General features: G+C 35.3%; 1 protein-coding gene across 1 annotated transcript in view; it reads right to left on the bottom strand.

Annotated features, from left to right (window-relative positions):
* The window catches only part of LOC107200876 (sodium channel protein type 5 subunit alpha-like), a 33407-nt gene extending 29591 nt beyond the window's left edge, over positions 1-3816 (bottom strand). Inside the window, exons 1-4 of the mRNA XM_033512232.1 lie at positions 3471-3816; positions 2144-2276; positions 1555-1570; positions 384-512 (exon numbers count right to left, since the gene is read on the bottom strand). Coding sequence (XP_033368123.1) covers positions 384-512; positions 1555-1570; positions 2144-2276; positions 3471-3740 — 548 coding nt within the window. The 5' untranslated portion in view covers positions 3741-3816. The remainder of the gene's footprint in view (positions 1-383; positions 513-1554; positions 1571-2143; positions 2277-3470) is intronic.
* Positions 3817-13681: the final 9865 nt, after the last annotated feature.

Raw genomic sequence — 13681 nt, 5'->3', positions numbered from 1 at the left:
TTCCTTGAGCATCACTTGACACTGGGATTTCATCTGTTATTTACCACCAAGTCATTCAACACTTTGTGACCCATTTTGGACCCTTCTCAAATGAGTTTCATCTGAGGCAACATCAAGAGGCTGGCTTGGTTTGGGCTGTTTATGCAATTACCTCCTGACAAAATTCAAATATAGACTAAATTGAGAATAATCATACAGTTCTAAGCTTCTTGTTTAGGTCTTACTTTAAAGTCTGTTATTTTCATTGCAGACATGCAAATTGTGATTCAAGCACTGTTTAGAAGGGAGGATGCCAACAACTGTAAAGAATTTCAGCAACACCAAACAGTATTTTCCCTGTGTTTTTGTCCCCTGAGTGTAAAAGAAAACTGAATTTTACTTACATTACAATAATAATAGAAAAATCCAAGCAGTTCCATGGATCTCGAAGAAAAGTAAATTCATTACAAACAAATCCTCTTGCTACTATTTTAATCAATATTTCAGTAGTATATATGGCAGTGAAAACATGTCTGAGGAGGAAAGTGTATATTAAAGTTATAGAAATAAAAATATTAAAGAAACGGATACACATTCAGGCACATTTCTATCTTGTCTCTGATTTAGTCCCTGCTTGGAGATGAAGGTAGAAAATGTGAAGCAAAATAGGACAGGTTACATAACTTTAAGAAGCATCATGGGGACAAGATATCTTCTTGAATTTTAGTAAATTTTCCATGTAAATCTACAAACACAAACCTTCACATAAGCACATGATACTATTGATGGATGAAGAATAGCTCACATTTCCTTAGGAAGCATTTTTAAGACTGTGTTTATGTTCTAAAGCAGGCTGGAAAATTTCAAAGCCTCACCATTTTGGCAGAACAATAACAACAAAGATTTATTTCAGCCTGTAAAGTTTGCACACTTTATATATTTATTCTGACAAATACACTATAAGTGAATGAAATCCTACAGAAAATTAAGTTATCACCATGTTTACCCCAAAATGAAAGGAATTAAAATTACAGAACTTCTGAGGCTCCAGGCACATTTTCCAGCCTTAACTCTATAATATTAATTCAAGTTACACTGGATACAGTGCACAAGTACAAAAGGAAGCAAAACATGACCAATAAATGGCTTGCTAGTGGAAGAGTCACCAGGAAACAGAGGAAAGAACAGAATGAATATTTATTCCTTTATAGCTTTTGTATGATGCAACTATAACAGACATCCAGGTTATTGCTGTAAAATGAGAGATATTAAGTTCAAATTCTGCTGCACAATCTCTCAAAAAGATTTAATCCTCAAAAGGAAAAATGGGTCAACCACCTCTGTTACACCAGATGGCAAAATTAAGCAACACAGGGAAAAAAGGGCATATGGTGAGAGCCTCTAAAAGGCACTGGAGCTCCACAAAAGATTGTGAGTTATAATAACAATCCTCAGCCTAACTCAGAGGTCTATCTGAGAATTTTCAAGCCCCAGAATTAGATCACCGCGTTATTTCAATTTTTCAGTCCTGCAGGTTAGCATCCTTGGCAAAATAGTGGTCATTGAGGTACTTACTCAGGCCAGAAGACTTCTGAAAGAAGCTGGGGGATAGTCATAGCCAAACAATTGAGTAGCACAGTACATGTAATAATGCAAAGGAAAAATGTGAATAGTAAGTTAAGGAAAAAAATGCTACATTATAAACAATGAAGCTCATGCAAGTTGCTGATTTCCACACACAAAAACCACACAAGCATTCAAATAATTATTTTTCATTTGAATATGCTCAGAACTTTTCATGTGTTTTCCAAAGAAACTTATAACAGAATCACCAATTATCCTGAGTTGGAAGGGACCCACAAGGATCACTGAAATCCAATTCCCATCCTTACACAGGACCATCCCAAGAATCCCCCACCAAGACCAAACCTTTTCAGCTGGGTAAAATACATGTTTTAAATATAAAAATGAATTATTTGCATGTGGAGACAGTTTTGGAAGTTAGGACACTAGTGGGACATAACATGTTTGACATGTTCAGATATTTTCACCTAAAAAGACCTATTTCCACTAATAATTCCAAATAAAAGTAGAAAAAGCAGAAACAGAGGAACAGAATGACATGAAATGGCACAGAATATTTTAAGATTAAAATCAGGGAAACCAATGAAAGGATATGAATGTATCAGAATTTTAATTGCTGTTTTTCTGACTGGATTAAAAGGACCAAATATAAACAAGGCAGGTGCGGCAGTAAACCGGAAAATAGTCCTCCTTTTACTTATCACCATAAAAGTCTATAAAAAAAAAGGATTCATATATATGAAACATTTAAATGAATTTAAAATTTCTGCAAAAATTATATGTTCAGTTTTTCAAGTCTGCATCTAGAGCTATATCTAACTACAGGTAGGAATAAAGCTTTTCTTTATTCCTGCTTGGAGCTGTGACCTGGTTATACACATTTTGAAGGAAAGACAGCAGCCCTGCAGAAGTTCATTATTGCCTGAGAGGAAGAAGTCGTAATGGGAATGAATATGAAGAGCAAGTAATCTTAAGTAATTACATTACTACTCTAGGACTGTAACAATGGTCTTAATATCTTACTCTTGGACAGATTTATAGGCTACAAGAGATTATTTACAAGGTACACATTGTGTAGCACTGCCAAAATCCTAGATGGTCAAAGCAAAAATTTTAATATATCTCTGTATTGTCACATAACACTGCAAATTCCCTCTAAGCTACCTTAAGATCCATGTAGCTCAGTACTTTTGCCATATAGTAGAAATTAAATCTCTGGAATGAAAAACACAGTTTCTCAACTCAATCAGCCTTAGTTCCTCCTCATCAATAGGATCACTTTAATTACTTTGAGATAAATCTATCTGGAAGACCAAAGTCTAAAGTATGTTCTCTGATAAAATTTTTACACTCCACTACCTTGCTGGCATACATTAAAACAGCAACTAGGACTGGTTGGAACCTTCTGGTCTTCAGATCGAGTCTTCCTTGACAGTAGTAATTTAATTTAAGTATTTAAAAATACATGGGTTTGCTACACCAAGTAATGGAAATATCTCAAATGTGTCTCCATTTGTACAGTGTTTGTAACTCAATGAAAGCATCTGCAATTCCAGCGTGACTGATTGTTGGACAGGCACTGTTTATACAACAGGGAGCTCAGCCCCACAGGCATCAGAGAAATTGCTCTGGAAAACAAAGCATCATTAATCCCAGAACATATTTACTATTAAATGTACCAATCACATGCCATGTTTTCATAATTAATTTTGATTCTTGACTGGAACTTAAAATACTTCTTCATTCCATAATGTACCTTAGAACTCCCCCTAGAAGTTATCAGTAACGTTCAAAGGTCTGTCTATAGAACAATCAAACCCCAGCCACTCCTGAATAGAGCTTTTACTATCCCTTAAGATTTCAGCAGGCAAAAATAATAATAAAAAAATGCTTTGGGTAGTTTTAACCTTGTGATCACTGTAGTATGGATCAAAATCCTCCAGGGGTTCCCCAACCAGCTCTGCAGGAATGTCCCCATACAGAGATGGCAACTTTTTGCAGGTTTTCAGGTCAAGTTGAGGACTACGCTTTTCTTCAACTCCTTGCTCCTTATTCTTTCCTTTAACATTGACTTGTTCCTTTTTTTTGTTGGCAATTCTTTCCTCAATTGCTGCCAGGGACTCAGGGGTGAATCGTCGAAATCTGTTAGTTTCTGATGCCCAAAATGAGGGATCCATTTTTCTCTTCTTAGTGTTTGTTTCCAGCACTAGAGGTAACTTGAGAAAGAAAGCTCTTGACAATTAGAAAATATCAGAAATAACATAATATTAGATAAATTATGTTTTATTTCTCTGAAACTCCATGTCAAAATAGAATAAAATAGAATAGAATAGAGTAGAATATGAGTAGAGTATTTCAATTAAAAAGAATCTATAATGACCATCCAGCCCATCTGCCTGACCAGTTAAGGACTGACCACTGTGAGCCCTTGGACAGTGCCCAAGTGCCTTTTAAACACTGACAAGCCAGGGGCATCAACCATCCATCTAGAAAGCCTGTTCCAGTGTTTGACCACCTTTTGGCAAAGAAATGCTTCCACGTGTCCAATATAAATCCCCTGCAGTGTGGCTTTGGACCATTCCCATATGTCCTGTCACTGGATCCCAGGGAGAAGAGCTTATTCTCTACCTCCCCTCCTCAGGAATCTTTAGAGAGCCATGAGGACACCCCTCAGCCTCCTTTTCCCCAAAGAAGACAAGCCCAAAGCCCTCAGCAGCTCCTCTCAGGGCATTCTTTCCTGCCCTTTCACCAGCTTTGGTGCCCTCCTCTGGATACACTCAAGGACCTTCTCATTCTTCCCAAGTTGCAGGGCCCAGACCTGTCCACAGTGCTCCAGATGAGGCCACACCAGCACTGGACACAGCAAGACAATCACCTCCTCTGACCAGCTGGTCCTGCTGTGTTTGAGGCACCCAGGAAATAAAGCAAAACCAACTAGAAGTACATTGATTTAGAAGAATGAGTAATGAAAAACAGACCAAGATCAACTACTTAATCTGGATCTACCCTGTGCAATTCAGGTTACAGAAGAGATACTTTTTCCTTTGTCTTTCCAGCTTGGAAGTGTCAAAATCACATCTCTGTCACAACTCTGACAATTATCTAACTGTTTCTCACTGTAGGTTAAAGTATTAGCAGCCTTGCATCTCAGTTACCACTTCTCTGTACTTCCCAAAAGCAGAATTTAGTTCCACATGTCCCACTTCTAAGAATCATCAGATCCATCCCCTCCTTTCTCATCAGAGTAAGGCCAACACTGAATTCGGCTCAAAGCTTTGTCCAGTTGCATTTTCAATTATTCTGCTTGAGGCTTAAATCCCTGACAAAGGGAAAGGGTGGCAATGAGAAGCACTGAGGTGACAAGGCAAACCACTGTAAGTATTCAATTATTAATGCCCAAATTTACCACACTACTGTAGATGACAGCAATTTACATGACACCAGTTCCCATCCGCAGAAGATGAAGAAAATTTTGACCCATTACAGAATGATTTGTCCTTTGTGACTCACATCAAAACTGATTACTTCCACTTAATAAACACTTTTGGTCACTGCCAAGTCTTTAAAACACGCTGCATTTTTGATTGCTGAGGTCCAGCTGTGCCGCTACTTCTCATGAGCTCACATGTGGACCATGTTAGAGAATCAATACTCTCTTGCACTTACAGCTCTCCTCTTTAGATGCAGATATGTTTTAAAAAATGTGCAATCAAAAATGGTTGTGCAATGATTTTGATGAGGTCTGTGGGACTTGGGGGGATTTTTTTTTTCTTCCTCTGGGACTTGCCAAGCATGTTAAGGGCTGATCAGGAACTGCAACTCAGAGATCAGGATTTACCATGGTAATGGTAAATTTTGTAATGGAAGTATATAACCAAATAACTGTTACTTTGCCAAACCACACACACCCATTTCTAATTGAAAGCTCAATAGATAAATTGAAAACCAAGATGTTATTTTTTTAAAAAGAAATTAATAATTCTAAGAAGATCAATTTTATCTTCAAAGAGGTTTTAAGGAAAACAGAGAAACTCAACTTTTAGGGAGCTACATCAATTTAAATAAATGAAGAAAAGAAAATGGTTTTAGCAAATACAAACACCATTTTAGTATTAAGGATTTCAGAGCAAAATAAAATAAAATAAAATAAAATAAAATAAAATAAAATAAAATAAAATAAAATAAAATAAAATAAAATAATGAGACAAAAGCATTGATGAAGAGCAAAAAGATGCAACACATTCCTTTCAGCAAGTGTGACCAGAAGTAATAATTAGACAAACATTGATGGACATTTATGAGAGGATTTCTTCAGCAGATCTGTACCAGAAATGTACTTGTGCTCACATGGAACAACAGACTTGGTCCTTGATTAACTACCAAGTATTTATAGATTGTGACTCGGGTTAGAAAAAAGGAAGCTAAAAAGATGTGACTGAAAAATCCTTCCAATACAAAGGAGTAAAATGATATTAAAAAGAGAGAATGACTACATGGAATTCCTGAAGCTCAGCTAAACTCAGCCGCCTCACCATATACTGCTGAATCGGTTGAGTTTTTAAGGCAAGACACTAAGGTAAAGTATTATTCTGAGAAATAATTTCAATTTTTGCATGGGTCACAAAAGTTTCCCCAGTAACCAATTCTGGGAGTGAAGATGCAGAAAAAGTTTTTTTAGTAGTAGCTTAAACATGAGATTTATTCTAGAAACTAGAGAAGAAACTTGGGTGTATGACTACAAATTAACACAAAGAACTTGTAGGTCATTATGTCAATATGCTGCTGAGGCAGATGCAAGACTACAGTTCAGTTAAATCTGCTAATTTCCAGTATAGCAAATGAAAGAAATTTGCATTTAAACTAAATTAAGAGTTGAAAATCCTACAACAGGTTTTGATATCTCTGGTCCTGTAGTAGAGATCAGTCCATGAATAACAGATACAAATGCACTGGTACCTTCAGTTACCAATGTACCACTTTCTACAGGATCAGGGATGCATAAGCAAACCTCCAAATTCAACTTTTTCTTTCAAATTAAAGTGGAAATTTCTTGTTTCCTCTTGAGAGGAATTGCTTTCAGTGTACAAAGCTAGGCATTGTTTGAGGTTAGTCTTCATGGCTTAAGGGTACTGCAAAAGTGACACATAATATTTTTATGTCAAAATCCAAGGAATTCCAGATAAACTGATGAAATTTACTGAACAAATGACCTGCAAGGGACTAGAAAGGGATGAACAAAGTGTTATTAAGTGAAACAGACACTGGAAAGTAAAATTTACTACTAAAATTTCTCTAAAATTTCTTAAGACAAGGGTTTTTGGACAATTTTCTAGAATAGCAAATCAGTGTCAAAAATTAGCCTATTAATACAATGTTTCAGAGACATGAATTACAAAATTCTTGCTGGGGTAATGACTAATTGCTAGAGATGATAACTAAAAAATTTAGAATTTTAGATTGAAAAGCAAAATACAAATTCAAGCCTTATATACAACTCCTTGATTTGGCTCCACTTGTATGAATTTCAGGACTTTTTTCAGCTCCCTAAAAGCACAGAGTTTTTTTTTAAATGCAGCGAGGTAATAGCCATTAAACTATTGACCAGAATCCACAAAAGTAGGATTGAAACTGATAAAACTGCTCAGTAAAATGCTATCAAAGTCAGTAAGGGGCATTTATGAGATGTTTCTCAAAATAGGAAAATTAGTAGGAACATAAATATAAAAAATGTCCTTATTTGTATTTCAATCTAATTTTAGCATGGATTATAACCAATTCTGAGTGCCAAATTACTTCTATCAACTCCCTTGTCAAGGACCACCCAATGAATATTTCCTATGAGCACCTGGATCTAGAAAAAAAATAAAGGATAAAGTAACTGCTAGTTTGGTTTTAGTGTGCATTTAGTATAGTCTTTCCCACGGGAATAAAGAATAAAGATGTGTTCACCTCTTCACATGAAATTAGAAAAAAAAAAGTGAAAAAGCAGCTCAAAGCAACACCTTATGAAACAGGACAGAAACTCCCTGTTCTCTGTTCTGTATCTTATCAAAAGCTCCTGCTATCACCTACTCAGTTCCAATAAGCAGAAAAAAAGTTCTGTTGCTGATCACCATTTTCTTCTGTTTAACTGTAAGTGATGGTGAATAATCTAACAGATTTTAGTCCTTAGTAAAATCCAGCTTGGACTTTAGAGGACTCCTGCTGTTTCTAAAATACAAGGCCATTTCTTCCACCCAGCACTTTGTCCCCCACTCTCCACTTCTCACTCATCACCCCATCTTAAGGAAAAGTTTGTGTTTGGATTAGTTGGATAAATATCTACCATCTGGTTTTTTTTGGTGTTGTTTGGTTTGATTTTTAACACAGGTAATAGACATTTATTCACAATATCAATATGAAATTATTTAATGATATTATATGACATATGACATATGACATATGACATAAGATATATGACATATGATATATGATATATGATATATGATATATGATATATGATATAATATTATAATATATAATTAATATAATATACTCACTCTTTACTTCCAAAATCAGAAGTCTATGTAATGGTCTAGACTGTGCATTATTTAAACATCCTGAAAAAAAATCACTCACCAGTATTTTTGTGAGAAAAACTTTCCAGACTTGTATAGGTAAAGAAATTTTAGTATGTCAAGTTCAGTGTAACTTAGATTAGATAGTACTAAAGAAAATTTGAGGAATACTCTGCATGAGGTGATACAACAAGACACAGAAGACAGTAATTAATATAATAATAATTAATAGGAAAAGAAATAATAGTAATTAATATGATAAATATATCAATGCTCAGTAAAATGTTTTGCTGACACATGTAAATTATAGGAAGAGCTACATGTTTATAGCAATGTAGTGTTCTTACATTAATGACAGATTTTCTTACATAGATGTTCCCTGTACCTAAAATAAAACCACATCTAATACTTTGAAACATGTCTGCACATATTTTATTTATATAAAGACACACACACACTTTTATACATATATCCCCAAAATTTTGATCAAATTAAGATAATCAGCAAGTGAGTTTTCTCATAGTATACAAATATTTAGCAAAAACTAAATACTTACAATATCCCCTTCAAAATGAAAAAGGCTTCACACTGATTTCTCAAGGTAATGTTGGCTGACTGTTATCTCCAAGGAGACAGAAAGTCTTGGTTTTCTCACCTTCACCTTTCCATTCCCAACAACATCATTTCTCCTGAGCCAGCTCCCATGCAGAAAGTTTTCTTTGTAGCGGGATGCCTGTGGGAGGGATGGAGGGAGGAGCTTGGTTGCTTTTCTGAAAACAGTAAATGAAATTTTGTGCTCTCACTGAAAGCACTGTAAGAAAGGGAAAAGTACTTGGGTGATACTTTTGAAGAATAATTCCCTAAATATTAATCAATTATTTTCTTTCTGCTGAAATCATAGCTACATTTATTAAAAGCAAAGATGGATTTTTGTTCAATTGCAAATAAAGGTGTACAATAGTAAGAAAGAAAAAGGTTTCATATTTCATATTTCATTCCAAGCTTTTAACCATGCTGACATGCATTAAATATTGGCACAAAATTTTCCTTTCATTAAAGGCTTTTAGTTAGAAATTAGAGTATATATTACTATTTTTTCATTTGTTAATTTCCGCTTTTTATTATTCCCAGGATCTGACGTATGTTCATTATATCTTTTAGAGACAAAATCTGAAATTCAAATATGCTATCTGTTATACATCAGACCAGAGAACAAAATAAATTCAATAGCACATGCCATAACCTCCATTAAACATACAAACCTTGTTTGAGCAAAATGAAAATAACAGCATTTATCCTCATATCTGAAATTACTTATATTTATTTTTTTTAAAAAAGTGAATTATAAAGCCTGCTAGCAACAGGTGTTGGACACTAACACACACCCACATTCATGGGGAGCCCTAATGCTAAGTACAGCTATTTCTCTTAATTACATCAACAGAACCCATTACTGTTTGAAATTTCTTTTCTTTATTAAGTAGAACATAAATCTTTCTTATCATCCTTCCTGATGATAAGAGAGTTACTCTGGGTTTTTCTAGAAGAATTCTACTGAAGGAACTACACTGTCCTTAAAAGCCTGACAGCACTAATGCACACAAAGAAACAGTGATTAAACATATTTCTGCATAGATACAACTGCAGATGGTTTTAAAAGAAATAAAACTCTAAGTGTTCTGGTGGTGCAAGCAGCAACAGGACATTTTAAGTTCCAGTGTAAGTTATTTTTCTAGAAAGCAAGATTATGTTCTCAAGACAAGTTCAATTAGGAGAGCAGAATTTTAAAGATCACTCAAGCATCACTCTATAAAGGCACTACAACTGCTACATTTACAATGCTGTACTAGATAATACCACTAAATGAAATAAAGATCCCTACCTGCACATATTTATTCTGCTGTATCTTCTCCATCCATCTGTCCCTGTGGAAAATTGGGCACAGGGGATAAACACAGACCTCAACACAGCAAAAAGAATTGCACTCCTACTGCACACTGTAATGTTTAAAATCCAAAAAGCAAGAGCTCAGAGAATAAGTTTTTATTATCTTCAGCAGTTCAGGACTTGCAGCTAACCACAAAACACTTAGACAATTACTTGTGCTACAGTGGAAAATTTCCTTTCTGCCATTAGGAAGGCAGTTTCTTACAGTGGGGAGAGGGCAGAAAACCAGCCTGAGAGTAACAACACTGTCTTCTTCCCTTTTTCATTCATTATTCCCGTGTAAATAGGAGGAGGGAAATAAAAAAGCTGATGTTTAACAACAAAAAGATAATGTTCATTATATAAATTACTAAAATTAAATTCATTACAGAAATTACTGTTAATTTATTCACCATGCTCTTGACGTGGATCTGTTTCCTCCATTAACTGCAAAGTACAGTACTTTTCTTTTTCCTTTTTATTGCCAGAACACAAGACAAATATTTCTTGTTGGTAGCATTAGCACACCACCATTAGTTTAATGACTAAGAGTGTACAGATGTCAAGAGCTGAAAAAACCAGATTTTTGCATAATTAAATGTATCTTGTAACTGTGCCATAACTTTAAACATCAGTTGCGACTTTAAATTATGGATCAGAAATGCAGTCATGAAAGATATCGAGGCATCTAACAATTCATGTACACTGTGTGACCCTCTTATCCTCAGATTCCATCCAGCCACCTCCTCCACTAGCTTCCACCTACTGAGAAATGTTCCATGGTACAATCCCAGAAATGTGTCTCCTGTTCAATGGGACACCCAACACACCACCTGTGCCCCTGTTTCAGAGGGAGAAGGGTTCAGGCAAGGTCTCTCTTCCTATTTTTCTCATTTTTAGGAATGGGACAGTTATTTAAGATCCTAACAAATTCAGTATGGTTTACCTCCTTTTCCTGTCTGAGACTTCCCCTCAATAACTCACCGACCAGGAACCCCTGATGTGGGACACCTGAAATGACTGAGATCATCAAAAATCTCTTTCTCACTACATTACCCTCCAAGATGCATCTGTATTATTAAGACTGGGTCTCAAACTGGCTAAAATTATAAGCTGGACACAAGATACCAGATGGATACAAGAGGGAATGGAACAAGAATTTCAAAAAAACAAGTCATTGCCATCAGTTGATGTATCTGTAAATCTAATCCTGAAATTTGAGTACTGAGCTCTCCAACGTTCTCTTTGTATGATTCATATAAGCACAGAAAGTTTGAGGAAAGAAGTGATTTACAGAGAAAAAATAAATGCATTTATCAAAAATTTGATATAAAAATCAACACCACTTTACTTGTAGGCTAAAAACATCCAGTAACTTTAGCCACAACAGTTGGAAGGAAAATTGCTTGAGTCTGGAAAGATATTTCATATTTTCAAGAAATAGCTCCTGCAAAACAAAATCATACAATCCATAACTAGATCATGTCATCCACTGACAAAAAAATGCCATTGAATTTGATATAAAGTGTCTTTTTGAGAGTTTTAATTTAGGTCAAGATTCTCAAAGAGACAAATCATGACTGTTAATTACAGAGGTTATGGTTATGGTTCACTGTCCATTAGCCAGCACCAACCACAAGTGAGTCTGAGACAAACACAGCGATGCCAATGATCCTCCATTAGAATCAGCAAATGCAAATCACTTTTCACTCAGAAAACCCCACAAAGCACAGAAAATTCAGCTGTGCACATAACAGCAAAGTATGAACACAGACACAAAAATACTCTCCTGAAAGCAAAATCTCAGACTCTGGAGAGCAGGGAATGGAAATCATGTCAGAGGGAGCACAGGGAGATTTTGAGTTTTGTTAAAGATAGCTGCACCATAGGAATAGAGGTTGTCTCTTCTGGACATAATGAAAATAAATACAAATCATAATCACAGCAAAAAGCTTTTATTGACAAAAATCAGATGTTATTTTTGCCTTCTTACAATATGCAAGGAAAAAGTTTTCCAAGTAACTTTAGAGGTAAAAATCAGAAAGTTCCATTAATGAGGAGGAACTGTTTAAATGTTGCAAACCTGAACAAGTAATTGCATGACAGACAGAATTTCCCAACAGAAAATCATAAAGACTTGCAGATGAATGAGACCTTTGATAATGGATGGCTCTTCAAGTTGAAGTTAAAAGTAGTCAAATGTAGACCAGTAAAATGGCACCAGTATTTAACAGGATGGATTATTTTCTACTGAAACAACTTGTGAGCACTTGTGGCCTTCTCAAATACTCAAAAGCATTATTGTCTGATAGTATCAGCAGACCTTTGATTTTGCATTCCTGCCTTGCTTTATGTACACAAGGAATTCACAGCAGAATTTTGTAGGGCAATAATTCATTATAACACAGATCTTGAGCAGTGTAACAGCTGCTAACTCTGATCCTAACAGCTCATAAATTATATTTCTTACAAATTCATGTTAAAAAGGTACTTCACTTCTCAGCAATAAAATTTTAAACTCCCTGGTAATTCAAGGATTTGCATTGGAGACACTTTCAATGAAAATTATATGGAGAGTTTTCTGTTTATTCCAACTGCAACTTCAGAAAAATTGCAATTCTCCTTCCTGTCTTTAAACTGGCATACAGGGAGTGCAGTGCCCACAATTTGGGAAGCAGTATAACCTCTGGAATATCACATTAAGAGTCATCTCTAAGTAATGCACACACATTTATTACAATGCAAACTCAAATGCATCCTTGGTGGGCTGAACTAATTCAGCTGCTGGCCAGAAGCCTCAGGATTCCCCTTAATTTTGAGGTTGACTAATTTCAAGATGCAGACAAGATTCCAGGAATGTCTTATAAAATATCATAACCCCAGAACAAGAACAAAAGTAATAGGGGAATTCAAGAAAAAAAAAAAGAAAAAAAAAGGGTGGGGAAATGCAGAAATACATCTGCTTTGTTACACTTGGAACAGAGAATAACAAAATATTATACAGTAAAACCAAAACAATACACAAAGTAATATACAAAATCTACAAATTATCTGTGAGATAAACAAAATATGCAACTCCATCTCTCTTAGGAAAGAATCCAAGAGTGTAAGAGATATGCTGTATTTATCAAGACAGTAATTTGCATGATTGCCATTTCCCTTTTTTCATGCTGCACAATGAAATAAGAAATCGACAGACATGAAATTTGGTATTTGGTAAATAGCTAATTGACTTTACAGAACAGCAGGAAATAGCTTTTATGGTAAGTACACATTAAATGCACTGTTACACAAAGTAGCTTTCTGCCTAATGACCTAATGTACACTGAAGTCTGAAAATGATCTCAGTGTCTGAAGTTCAAGTTATTCCATCTGTTTCTTCTTAGTGTTCTGAAAAACAGTATTTTTGAAGCATTTTACATTTCTCCAGAGTCAGATGCTAGGAGCAAAATACTGCTGTTACAATCTCTGAAAGACTTCCAGCATTTCTGATGCAGTCTCGTTAACACAGTTCATGAAGTCTCACCTTTTATTGCATGGGCCTCCAAATACAACCTTGAAATGAGAAACACCAAGAACCCTAGCAAAGGTTGAGATATTTGGTTTCACACCTATTTCCAACTGTACCTCCCTGT

Source organism: Parus major, chromosome 2 (genome assembly GCF_001522545.3).
Source record: "Parus major isolate Abel chromosome 2, Parus_major1.1, whole genome shotgun sequence".
In the NCBI taxonomy this organism is placed as follows: domain Eukaryota; kingdom Metazoa; phylum Chordata; class Aves; order Passeriformes; family Paridae; genus Parus; species Parus major.
Note: the sequence above shows the minus strand (reverse complement) of the source record. Positions and strands in the feature narration are given on the sequence as shown.